The sequence below is a fragment of the Pristiophorus japonicus genome, chromosome 7, assembly GCF_044704955.1.
Source record: "Pristiophorus japonicus isolate sPriJap1 chromosome 7, sPriJap1.hap1, whole genome shotgun sequence".
In the NCBI taxonomy this organism is placed as follows: Eukaryota; Metazoa; Chordata; class Chondrichthyes; family Pristiophoridae; genus Pristiophorus; species Pristiophorus japonicus.
The window spans coordinates 8,292,742-8,305,212 of NC_091983.1; the positions used below are offsets into that span (position 1 = coordinate 8,292,742).

A 12,471-nucleotide genomic window follows, 5' to 3' on the forward strand; every position below is an offset into this window, starting at 1 on the left:
GTGTAGGTCGTCCTCTCGGCTTATGCCGATGATGTGCTCCTCACGGTAGAGGATCCCACTGACCTGCGGAGGATGCGTGAGTGCCAGGAGATTTACTCGGCCGCATCCTCCGCCAGGATCAACTGGGAGAAATGTTCCGGACTCCTGGTGGGTCAGTGGTGGGTAGACTCCCTGCCGGAGGAGCTCAGGCCTTTTGCCTGGAGCACGACCCATCTCCTCTATCTGGGAGTCTACCTTAGCCCCGACGAGGAAGCCTGGCCGGCGAACTGGCAAGAGCTGGAGGCCAAGGTCGCCGCTCGCCGAGGGCGCTGGACAGGACTGCTCCGAGTGCTGTCCTACAGGGGTCGAGCGCTAGTCATAAACCAGTTGGTGATCACTATGCTGTGGTAGCGGCTGGTCACTTTGACCCCTCCCCCTGCGATGGTCGAAGCTGGTGGACTTCTTCTGGAACAACAGGAAGCACTGGGTCTCTGCCGCGGTCTTGAGTCTCCCACTTAGGGAGGGCGGTCAGTCGTTGGTGTGCGTCAGCACCCAGCTAGCGACTTTCCGTCTTCAGACCCTGCAGAGATACCTTTACGCTGAGCCCCCCAGGTGGCGTGCTCTGGCGACGTATTTCATCCGCCAGCAGCACAGCCTCAACTACGACACGCAGCTCCTGTTTGTGAGCTTGGGGGGACGTCAGGACCGCTGTCCAGGGGCTGCCTGTCTTTTACAAGGAACTCACCAGGGTTTGGAACAAAGTCTCCACCAAGCGCAGCTCTCCACCGACTGGAGTGGCGGCTGTCCTGCAGGAGCCGCTGCTCGGGAATCCGTACCTCCACGACCGAGGTTTCATGTGGCGGTCGGACGAGAGGGCTGTAGCTGGCGAGGTGACCAGGGTCAGGGACCTGCTCGACGGCGGAGGAGCGGGCTGGATGGCGCCAGACATGCTGGCACGGCGCCTAAATTCGGCCGACGTCCGCCACGCGGCCGATGCCATCGAGTCGCTAAAAACAGCACCGGGCCCTGATTCCGTTAGGTGCATCGAGGAGGCTCAAGCACGTGGGGAGATCCCGTCCGAACTGACCCCCATCCGGACGGAATTCCTCATCGGCGCCAAACCCCGGAACCTCCCTCGGAGGCCGGCGCCTCACAACTTGAGCCGCCTCGGGGAAATCCCCTCCGTGCCTTTCAGTTCCGCGCGGAGGGGTTTCCTGTACGGGCTGCTCCTGCACACTCTCAACCTCGCCGTCCGGACACGCCATGGCGTACCATCTTGCCGTCCGGAGGAGGCGGGGGTCCCCGATGGAGTGCACTCTACGCGACAGTCCTCCCATTATTTATCGGGGACTTGGCCTGGAGGGTGGTGCACGGAGCAGTCCCGTGCAATAAATTTTTAAGCCGGTTCACGGGTTCCCAGGCCGCCTGCAATTTCTGCGGTCTGGAGGAGTCCGTGTTCCATGTTTTTATTGAGTGCACAAGGTTGCAGCCCCTGTTTCATTATTTAAAGGGGCTGCTCCTCAAATTCTGGTTGCACTTCAGTCCCACACTCCTGATCTTTGGGCACCCTGTGCGGAGGGGAGCGGGTAGGTCCGAGGGCCTCCTCGTAGGACTGCTCCTGGGCACGGCCAAGGGGGCCGTCAGCCGGTCCAGGCAGCGGGCGGTCGAGGGGTCGTTCAACCTGACTGCCTGCCTCTCTTCCGCGCCTACATCCGCGCCAGGGTGTCCCTGGAGATGGAGCACGCGGTGTCCACCGGTTCACTCGCGGCCTTCCGCGAGAGGTGGGCGCCGGAGGGACTGGAGTGCACCATCAGGCCCGGCAACCAAATTTTAGTTTGATTTTAAATGTCTAAAGTTTAATTTGTTTATTGTGCTGGTTTTTAGTGACCCCCCCCCCCCTCCCCCTTTTAACCATGGGGCACTTGTATCATTTGTATGTTGGTGCCCTCAAAAAAAAAAACCAAAAAAGGGGCACTGGGAAAAAATACATTTAGGAGTTTAACCACCCTTGCAGAGGGCATTTGTTTAAAGTGCACAACTAAAATAGTTGAACTGGTAATGTGTAGTGTGATTGTTAAACCTTTGCTAATAAACCAACTAGTTCTTAATAGCAATGTGTTGCTTTTTATTCTTAAGCAAAGAACCCATGAAGCAAATATATTACAACAACTCTTCAAAAGTTGTTGATACTATCTGAGCGACAGAAAAGCCACACAACCGCATTCATAGTGGTATTAAGGGCATGAAAAGTAAATGTGCAGGATTCTGTCCGAGGAACAGGATGATAAACCCTGTCTGGCCAAGATTCGAATGAAATGCATTTACATCTGCGAATCCACTGGGGTGGAACCGGGTTGGAGGTTTCTACGCCATCGCTCGCTCGCCCGTTCTGTAACCAAAGACTCCATTGGTACCTCTGGGAAACCCATTGTTTTGGCGAATCGCGCTGCACCTCGGTCAGACAGCATCACATGTTTGGTCTGGAAAAGAAGCAGGTTCCAATCAGCAGTTATTAAACCACACTGCGATATGTGCGCACTAGGTCAGTGCAGCAGAGCTGGTCTCCAGACATTCTGATTAACCCTTGCCACTGGATAAAGGCCGAGCTCTGTCAAGCCCGTGTGGTGGCTGGTGTGCAACGGTCACCACACGTTAAAAAAATCCACGCACAGGCATCTTCCACACCCTGGAGTTCAGGACTGGAATATCGGGTCCTTCATTGAAACATCTGCGAACTCATTCCTTTTGGTGTGGAAGCAAGTCATCCTCGTTCGAGGGACCGCCTATGATGATGAAAACAAATCTGGACACATTAGATTCACTTTTGAGTAGGATTTAGGAGCACCTAATATTCAAGGCACGAACTCTCAAGCTACCACGTGGAGAAGGATAAGCCATTGGAAAGGGATGCCAATATATCAGTTCCACAAGATCAATATCACACAGCCTGAAGTCGGGCTGATTCTGGAACTTGGGTCCAGCCAACATCTAATACTGCAAGTGAACACACAGGCCCAGCTCTGGACCTGCACAACCAGACAGCATCTGGTGAGTGCACCCTGAACACCGGATTGGATTCAAATGATCTAACTGCCTCAATATTAACGTTTCTACCGCGACGGATATTGGGGCATTCAAGGAGTCCTGCCGTGGAGAGGCGAGACGTTTAATAACATTTTTAGATTGGGCTCCCACACAGCAATTGGAAGCCTAATTATTTCCAGCATTTTCAGTTTTTATTAAAAATTCACTGCTTGTGTACAAGTTTCCCAGGGGTTGGGAAACCCGGCAGTGAAAGGGAGGGGAGAGCTGCCGGTTCCACAAGGTAAGTGGCAGTTTCAGCACTCCTTGTAGGCCCGCAGGAGCAGGAGTCCTTCCCTCGAGCCCCGATTGTCAACCTCTCCCCCATCCCCCGCCCATCGCTGTCCTCTTCCCCGCCCCCCATCACGAGATCCCCCACTCTCCCCGCCCCCCCCCCAAATCGCTGTCCTCTTCACCCCCCTCTCCATCACGAGCCCATACTCCCCATCGCGAGACCCCCCCTCCCCATCGCAGACCTCTTCTTCCCCCCCCCCCCCCCACCCACTCTACCGATTGCCGGAGACGTCCCTAAGGGCACCCGGCATCCTGTCACTGGTGTTCCCTCCCACTTGCCGCCCAGACTGTTGATTTGGTGGGCTCCTGGGTGGGATACGGGCTTATGAAACGTTGATGAGGTCCTGCCATTAAGAGCGTCCCCGGGTTTATTGGCCATTCTCGGCCCCTCCCCTCCCTCCCATTAATATCAGGGTCTTCTACTCTCAGGGTGGCGCTCCTGCTCAACAGGATTTGTACTGGAAAGTGCGCACTGGGTGATGACAGGGTCAGGCACTGATGTAGAGTCCCTCAACCCTATGGTTCAATAACCTGCTGACTCACTGTCTCGGCTCAGAGGTACACTAACAGTTACATTAACAAATGGCAGCTGGTAGCGATGGAATCGGTCCCTGGTAGGAGAGATGGGAGAAAACACAGAAATATACATAAAAATACCCCGAATTATACACAATACTCAAAACCGGCAGGACAAAACTTGCTAAAAGAATGAACTGCTGGATTGAGTCTATTGAGATTACTCACTATAATCTGAAGGAGAGCAGCAGCAGGCCAACGGTTAATATAAAAGGGGAGCCACGATTTTATGGAATAGAGTGCACGATATAGAATAGACTCCGCTTGCCTGGATGAGTGCAGCACCAACAATGCTCAAGAAGCTCGATATAGATCGCCCACCGTTCCTTCATTGTCGCTGGGTCAAAATCCTGGAACTCTTTCCCTAACAGCACTGTGGGAGTGCCTTCACCACACGGACTGCAGCGGCTCAAGGCGGCGGCTCACCACCACCTTCTCAGGGCAATTAGGGATGGGCAATAAATGCTGGCCTTGCCAACGATGCCCACATCCCACGAATGAATTTTAAAAAGTACATGTGAACTTGGCTGAAGTCCTCAAAAAGAAACAAATTTGTTTCTGATTCAGTCAGTGCAATAGAGATATCACTGGCCTGAAAGCTCCACCCAAGAAAAGGATCCAAAAATTCAGCAAATCGAAGAGGTTGACCACCTTTGGTTATTTGCATTCTTTAGGCCCAACTTACCGAGCAACAGCCAGTAGGAAAATGAAGAGATGAGAGTTTACGTCCACAATCTCTCACGTCAGAGTTCCCAATTGCAGCCATGTAGCTGCAGTGGAACTCATGAAATCAGAGTGGTGGCAGGGTATGGGAGGACCAGCACAGCCCGCACTGGGCTATTTATGTACAATTCCTAAAAGGTGGTTCAGAGAGGCACTGCCAGAGACAGATTTGCTACATTTTGGACTGGAATTTTCTGCTTCACCACTCCTGGCACAAGCAGGAACATGTACCGAGAAATTTCTCACACCAATCTCGCGATATTCCAACCATGAAGATTAATGGTCGGAAAATAACCGGCAGAGAATGTGGAATTTCTAGACGGTCCAAGTATTCGCTTCATGGGTTCTTTGCTTCAGAATTCATAGCAACACATTGCTATTTAGAGCTAGTTGGTTTGTTAACAAAGGTTTCACACTCTCACTACCCATTACCAGTTCATCCACTAGGCTCACAACTGCATACCTCATCGTGGATGACCTGGACCCAACTGACTTGGTTTTTATTGAGTCTTGTGAACATCACATGGCCGGCTAAACCGCTCACAGTGTAACAGCTCCACAAACCTGTGCGTATGCTTAGAAGAACATACTTTACATGGACCATCCCAGTTTTGGAGGGTGTTGGGCTTTTTCCTATTCAAAAGTAGGCAGAGGCTGGAAAGGGGGTATTAAAGAAAATAGTGCACGTGTAAAACATGCACTGAGCATACCGATAGCAATTAAAGGGCAGCAATGAAAAAGCTGGGCTTCCACCGTCCAACGCTTGACGATTGAAGTCACTCCCCGAGGATCTGGTTCCAAACCAGATACAGGCACCCACGGTGCATGCTGTGGGACAGCATGGAAGGGGGAGATGCATTTCTCGAAAAAAAGGAGCGCTACTGAATACAAAAATCACTGGGGTAGAAATTCCGACATCCTCGGCCCGTCCGAAGTTTCTACGGACCCGGGATGGCATCGCAAAGCCGGTTTTCATGCGCTGAAAATTGGCTTTTCCGATCTGTCAAGCTGGAGCTCGACAGATTGTAGACATCTGCGGGATTTACCCATATCTTGCCTGGCAAATGTCCTCAAAAATCTTGTGCCTGAAACAACAGGCGCATAGCCTACTTTTACAGGCGTAAGAGTTTAAAAACCTGTAGAAAACATGATTAAAATAAAAATTTTAAAAACATATTTATGTTAAAACCCTGCCAACTCAGGTAATATTATTTTAAACCCTAACCCTAACTTTTTTTTAAATCGGCAAGTTTTGTTTCTTTAAAAAACATGTATAACGACTTGAATTTCTGAGTGTACTGTGCGAGGTGTTTTTTTTTAATGTTTTATGTAGTGTTTATGCCTTTTGGGCTTTTTCTCATTCATTGTAATAGGAGCTTCATAACTTACAAAACTCCTCTTACAATGAATGAGAAAATACTTAACTGTGATTGGGTGTCCAGGTCCACGTGATTCCTGCGCACGTGCCTCATGAGCACGCGCTGCGACGCGCAGGGAGAGGAGGCCTGTGGATCGGGATTTCGAGCGGGCACAGCAGCTTCAGGCAAGTGCGCATTTTATGTCTATTATTTAGTGCTTTGCCCGCGGGAAGTCCTCGAGAGGAATTTCTGCTCCACTATGTATTTGGAGCACATCAATTTTTTAGAGTTGTTGAATTATTTCTATCTCCACTCAGTTAATTGTGGCCCTGCAACAATGTGAGTGAGTTAGAGTGTCAATGCTGAGCTTGGTTTCTGGGTGAGAGGCCCTGACAGAGTTACCCATCTCCATTATCGGGTTCCCAAAGGAGCCCCTAATTTCAGCCTAAAAAAAAAACAAGACTGGATTTATACAGCGCCTTTCACGACCACCTGACGTCTCAAAGCGTTTAACAGCCAATGAAGAACATTTTGGAGTGTAGCCACTGTTGCAATGTGGGAAACGCAGCAGCCAATGTGCGCACAGCAAGCTACCACCAACAGCAATGTGATAATGACCAGATAATCTGTTTTTTTGGTATGTTATGTTGCTTGAGAGATAAATATTGGCCAGGACACGGGGATAACTCCCCTGCTCTTCGAAATAGTGGCCGTGGAATCTTTTACATCCACCTGAGAGAGCAGACGGGGCCTCGGGTTGAACACCTCATCCAAAAGACGGCATCTCCGACAGTGCAACACTCCCTCAGCGCTGCACTGTAGTATCAGCCTAGATTTTCTGTGCTCAAGTCCCTGGAGTGGGTCTTGAACCCACAACCTTCTGATTCAGAGGGGAGTGCACTAACCACTCTGCCACAGCTGTTGGGGATGAATGCAGAGAGAGAATAAAATAATGGAGGAAACAAGAGGAAGAATGTAACAGTTCTATCGTACCTCATGTCCTCGGTCATCCCAAGGTGTTTAAAACAGACCAATTGCTCCTGAAATGCAGCCACTTGTTATATTGTGAAATGCAACAGTCAAATTGCACACAGCAAGATCCCACACAAGTGACTGACTATTTAATCTGATTCGCTGGTGTTGGCTGAGAGCTGACTGTTGGCCAGGATACTCCCCTGTAAAGCTCCCGTTCATTTTTATTTTAGGTGCGCAGTCCCTTAAGATTTGATGTGAGGCCGCACACACAGGGTATCTTTTCCAGCGTGACAGCTAGTGAGCGGCCCGTGCGGGATCTCACGATCGCTCTGCAGCCGCGCACCTTAATGGGAGCGTTGCTCTTCAAATGGAGGTGTGGGATCTTATCTGTCTACGTGACCCGCCAGATGGGGCCTAACTTGACCAACAACACTTCTGAACAATGATGCACCCCCGCAGTACTGCACTGATGTTTCAGTCTAGCTAACGTGCCCAGGTCGGGGACATAAAAGAGCTGCAGCACGGGCCTGGAACATCGTGGCCCCCCAACCTGTGAGAGGACATCACCGCAGGTCGGGAGTATAAAGAGCGAGAGCATGCCACAACAACTTCCAGTGCGAGCTGCTCCAAGTGTGTGACCATTTCCAGGTGGGTGACTGGGCGACGTCATCAAAACCCTGGTCGCCGTTTGGAGCGCGGGCAGGAACATCGGCGGGGCCCAGGTGCAGCGGAGGAGCGGGAAGGATGAGCAGCGAGAGATCGTGGCGGAAGTGCGGCAAGTGATTGTGGCGGAGGTGCGGCGAATGAGGATACGGGGCCCAGAAGAGCCGAGGGCCCAGGGGCAGCGCGGGCCAGCCCACACTGCGATATGTGTGTGCACTCGGTCCTGGTTAACCCTTGCCACTGGATAAAGGCCTAGCTCTGTCAAGCCCATGTGGTGGCTGATGTGCAACGGTCACCAGACGTTAAAGAAATCCACGCACAGGCATCTTCCACCCCCTCAATTGGAGTTCAGGACTAGAACATCGGGTCCTTCATTGAAACATCTGTGAACTGTCGTGGAAGCAAGTCATCCTCGTTCGAGGGACCGCCTATGATGATGATGATGATAATAATGAATGTGCTCAAGTCTGGGCAGGAGGACGTTTTATTTGTGAAATAACAGGGGACAAGTCAACTCGTCTCTCAAGGCCCACAGTGCTGCTGCTGCCAGCACCCATGATTTCACCAACCTCACCGTAAAGTAAAGCAGCTGGTGCACTGCCTGTTCAGCGGTAGGACACGACTATAGAGCTTCGCCTATAATTTCCACAGGGTGGGGAGTCTCCCAATCTACTGTCGGAACTTCCTTTTATAGACTGGCAGAAACCCTGCAGGAACGGCAGGCAGAGCTAGCCATTGCTCCTGGTCACTGGAGGACTTACTGGCTGGCCTGCATGCAGAGTCGTTTGTCTGTTGTCGCTGTGGAAAGCACCATGTAATATAGAAACATAGAAATCTACAGCGCAGAAGGAGACCATTTCAGCCCATCATGTCCGTGCCGGCTGACAAAGAGCCACGCGGCCCTCGGTCAGCAGCCCTAAAGGTTACATATAAACCTATGAACAATGGCGGACAGGTAAAGAGCACCCAGCCCAACCAGTCCGCCCCACACAACTGCGACACCCGTTGCACCAAAACATTCTACACGCCACCCCAACAGGAGCCATGTGATCTCCTGGGAGAGGCAAAAAACCCAGGCCAATTGGGAGAAAAAAAAATCTGGTAAAATTCTTCTCCAATTCATCCAGGCGATCAAAACTCGTCCAGGAGATCACCTTGGCCATATTCGATTTCCTGCAGTACTTACCATTGTATCTGCCAGCCAACAAGAGGTTATCCAGTCTAACCCCACTTACCAGCTCTAGGTCCGTAACCCGCAGCCCATCCAAGCAACTTTAGAGATAAACTGGGTGGCTCTCCACTGCATCCATCGAGATAAACTGGGTGGATCCACACTGTCGGCAACCAAGACTATTACAGAACCGCTCCTTGAAATTGTGCCAAATTGTTGTCAAATGAAGAGAAGTACAAGTATCAAAGGTGGATCACATAATAGATGTGGGACTTTTGTTTAGCCACATGCAAGAGGGGAGAAAAAGTATCTACAAAAAGGGGGATTTGTTTATCAGGATGTAAGCATTGTTCTAAGTGTTTAATTTTGCAGATCTATAGGTGAATTGTGATGCTGCTTATAATTCAAGCTGGCCTGCCTGCAGTGGGCAGCTTCCTGCAGTAAAATAGTGATCCAGAGGTTCAGCAGATAGCTCCCGTTGATGAAGGAGCACCCATGACCATTCTTGCCTTCCACCAAGAAGATTATTACAGCCCTCTACAGGAACTAAGTGGAGTAACAACAGAATGGCTGATATCCTAATAGCACAGGTTGATGGTAAAGAAAGAACTTACATTCATAGAGCGCTTTTCACAACCCCAGGACGTCCCAAAGTGCTTCACAGCCAATGAATACTGTTGAAGCATAGTCACTGCTGTGATATCATGAAATGTAATGACCTAAAGAGGAAGTTTTACCAATGCAGGATCCCAACACAAAGCCTAGTTTTAGATTGCTCACCTTAGACTGAATGAAAGAAAGACTTGGATTTATATAGCGCCTTTCACAACCACCAGATGTCTCAAAGCACTTTACAGCCAACGAAGTACTTTTGGAATGTAGTCACTGTTGTAATGTGGGAAATGCAGCAGCTAATTTGTGCTCAGCATCTCCCACAAACAGCAGTGTGATAATGAGCAGATAATCTGCTTTTGTTATGTTGATTGAGGGATAAATATTGGCCAGGACACCGGGGTTAACTCCCCTGCTCTTCTTCAAAATAGTGCCATGGGATAGATTACATCCACTTGTGAGAGCAGACAGGGCCTCAGTTTACTGTCTCATCCGAAAGACAGCACCTCCGACAGTGTAGCACTCCCTCAGCATTGCACTGGAGTGTCAGCTTAGATTTATGTGCTCAGGTCCTTGGAGACTTGAACCCACAACCTTCAGAATCAGAGGTGAATTTGCCACTCACTGAGCCACAGCTGACTGAGTTCCAATATGGCCGGTAAAACATGGGGAGCCGATCTACGATCTCCACCAACAGACTCCAGGACTGTTATTTGTAAAATGTACTCATAGAGCAATAGCTGTAGAAGTTGCTCGACTCAGATTGTTTGGGATAGGTAGTTGTCGATAATGTCATGTATGCACTTGTGAGTATGCACACAGGTTTGTAGAGCTGTTACATCCGTACTTCCACGACCGCGGTTTTACGTGGCAGGCAGACGAGAGGGCTGTGGCTGGCGAGGTGACCAGGGTCAGGGACCTGCTCGATGGCGGAGGAGCAGGCTGGATGGCGCCAGACATGCTCGCACGGCACCTACACTGGGCCGAAGTCCAGCACACGGCCAATGCCATCGAGTCGCTAAAAACAGCACTGGGCCCTGACTCCGTTAGGTGTGTCGCGGAGGCTCAAGCACGTGGGGAGATCCCATCCGAACTGACCCCCGGGACCGCCGGAATCCTCATCGGCGCCAAGCCCCGAAACCTCCCTCGGGAGCCGGCGCCTCACAACTTGAGCCTCCTCTGGGAAATCCCCTCCATGCCTTTCAGTTCTTGCACACTCTTCATTTTGCCATCCTCGTCTGCCGTCTGGACACACCATGGGGCAGCATCTTGCCGTCCGGAGGAGGCGGAGGTCCCCAATCGAGTGCTCTCTACGCGGGAGTCCTCCCTCTATTTATTGGGGACTTTGCCTGAAGGATTGTGCACGGAGCAGTCCCGTGCAATCAGTTTTTAAGTCGGTTAACGGGCTCCCAGGCCACCTGCAATTTCTGCGGTCTAGAGGAGTCTGTGTTCCATGTATATTGGAAGGTTTGAGGTTGCAGCCCCTATTCCAATATTTGAAGGGGCTGCTCCTCAAATTTTGTTTGCACTTCAGTCCCACGCTCCTGATCTTTGGACACCCTGCGCAGAGGAGAGCGGGCAGGTCGTAAGGCCACCTTGTAGGGCTGCTCCTCGGCCTGGCCAAGGTGGACATTAACCGGTCCAGGCAGCGGGCAGTCGAGGGGGTCATTCAGCCCCACTGCCTGCCTCTCTTCCGCGGTTACATTCGCGCCAGAGTGTCCCTGGAGATGGCGCAGGCAGTGGCCACTGGTACGCTCGCAGCCTTCCGCGAGAGGTGGGCACCGGCGGGACTGGAGTGCATTATCACCCCCGGCAACCAAATTTTAATTTGATTTAGTTTCTGGTAAAGTTTAATTTGAAATTTGTGGGTTGTAGTGCCCTTGCCAAAAGAGGGTGGTTGATTTTATGTTTTACTGAAATATTTGTCGAGCTGTTGCACCCTTACCTCCACGAGCGCGGTTTTAGGTGGCAGGCGGAGGAGAGGGCTGGGTTTGTCAAGGTGACCAGAGTCAAGGACCTGCTCGATGGCGGAGGAGCAGGCTGGATGGCACCAGAGGAGCTGGCACGACGCCTATCCTGGGCCGACGTCCGGCACGCGGTCAATGCCATCGAGTCGCTAAAAACGGTACTGGGCCCTGACTCCGTTAGGTGCAGCGAGGAGGCTCAAGCACTAAGGATTTGGCAAAACTATCGACAGCAAAAGCATAAACTTTTGGACTTAAACTTTTAGACATTGCTTTTAACTTGGCTGTGACTGCAGAAAGGCAGACAGCATGTCGTGGGACAGGTCTCAACATGTTCCGCAGGAATACACCTCAGGTGGGCAGGAATACACCTCAGGTGGGCAGGAATAGCTGAAATGGCAGGAAGATGTTTGATGGGGGGCCCTTTGTCATGTAATGGGAACCCATCAGTGAGAGATCAAGAAGATTGGTCGGTGCTCAAACACACAAAGGAAGCTTTTCGACCATCCAGACCTGTTGAGCCTTATTCCCAGGAACAGGACAGTTGACAAAGACACTGTCCGAAGAGGTGTTTCATTTGCTCTTTCAGTTGTACTGTCTCAGGCGAAGGACTAACTTTTGGCATGAGAAGAAGCATTTTTGCAGGTATAAGAGGCAGTTTTGGCAGCCATCTCTCTCTCTCTCTCTCTCCTCTTCTACACTTGCTTGCTTCATTCAACGCACTCAAAGACCATGCACTCCATCTGGGCCGGAGAGAAGAAACATCATCTACGAGCAAAGAGTGTCTCGCTTATTGGGAGAAGCAGCGAGTAAGCCAGAGGGGTAATTAGTGAGCATTATCCCAGCCCACACATCTTTAAGAGCACCACATAGTGTGAAGGGGTGTCGTGTGTCCCAACCAAGCCTCAGGGGTTTAGTGGGGAGGTTTTCTGCACGGATCATAGGCGTACGCATGTTCTGTTGGACAGATTCGGTGGTGCCCTATTGAACCAAGCAGGGGTTTTTTAGTTGTGAGTATTTTGCGTTGGGGGGCTGTTCAGACGGGCCAGGGTTGTGCGTTGTACTGTGTTTGTTT

At 51.0% G+C, this 12,471-nt stretch overlaps 1 protein-coding gene across 2 annotated transcripts in view; it reads right to left on the reverse strand.

The window, feature by feature from the left end:
• The window catches only part of asrgl1 (asparaginase and isoaspartyl peptidase 1), a 60,711-nt gene that overhangs the window by 33,966 nt on the left and 14,274 nt on the right, over nt 1-12,471 (reverse strand). For both annotated transcript variants that reach the window (XM_070884322.1, XM_070884321.1), the window contains exon 5: nt 2,305-2,459. In XM_070884322.1, the coding sequence (XP_070740423.1) occupies nt 2,305-2,459 (155 nt within the window). The remainder of the gene's footprint in view (nt 1-2,304; nt 2,460-12,471) is intronic.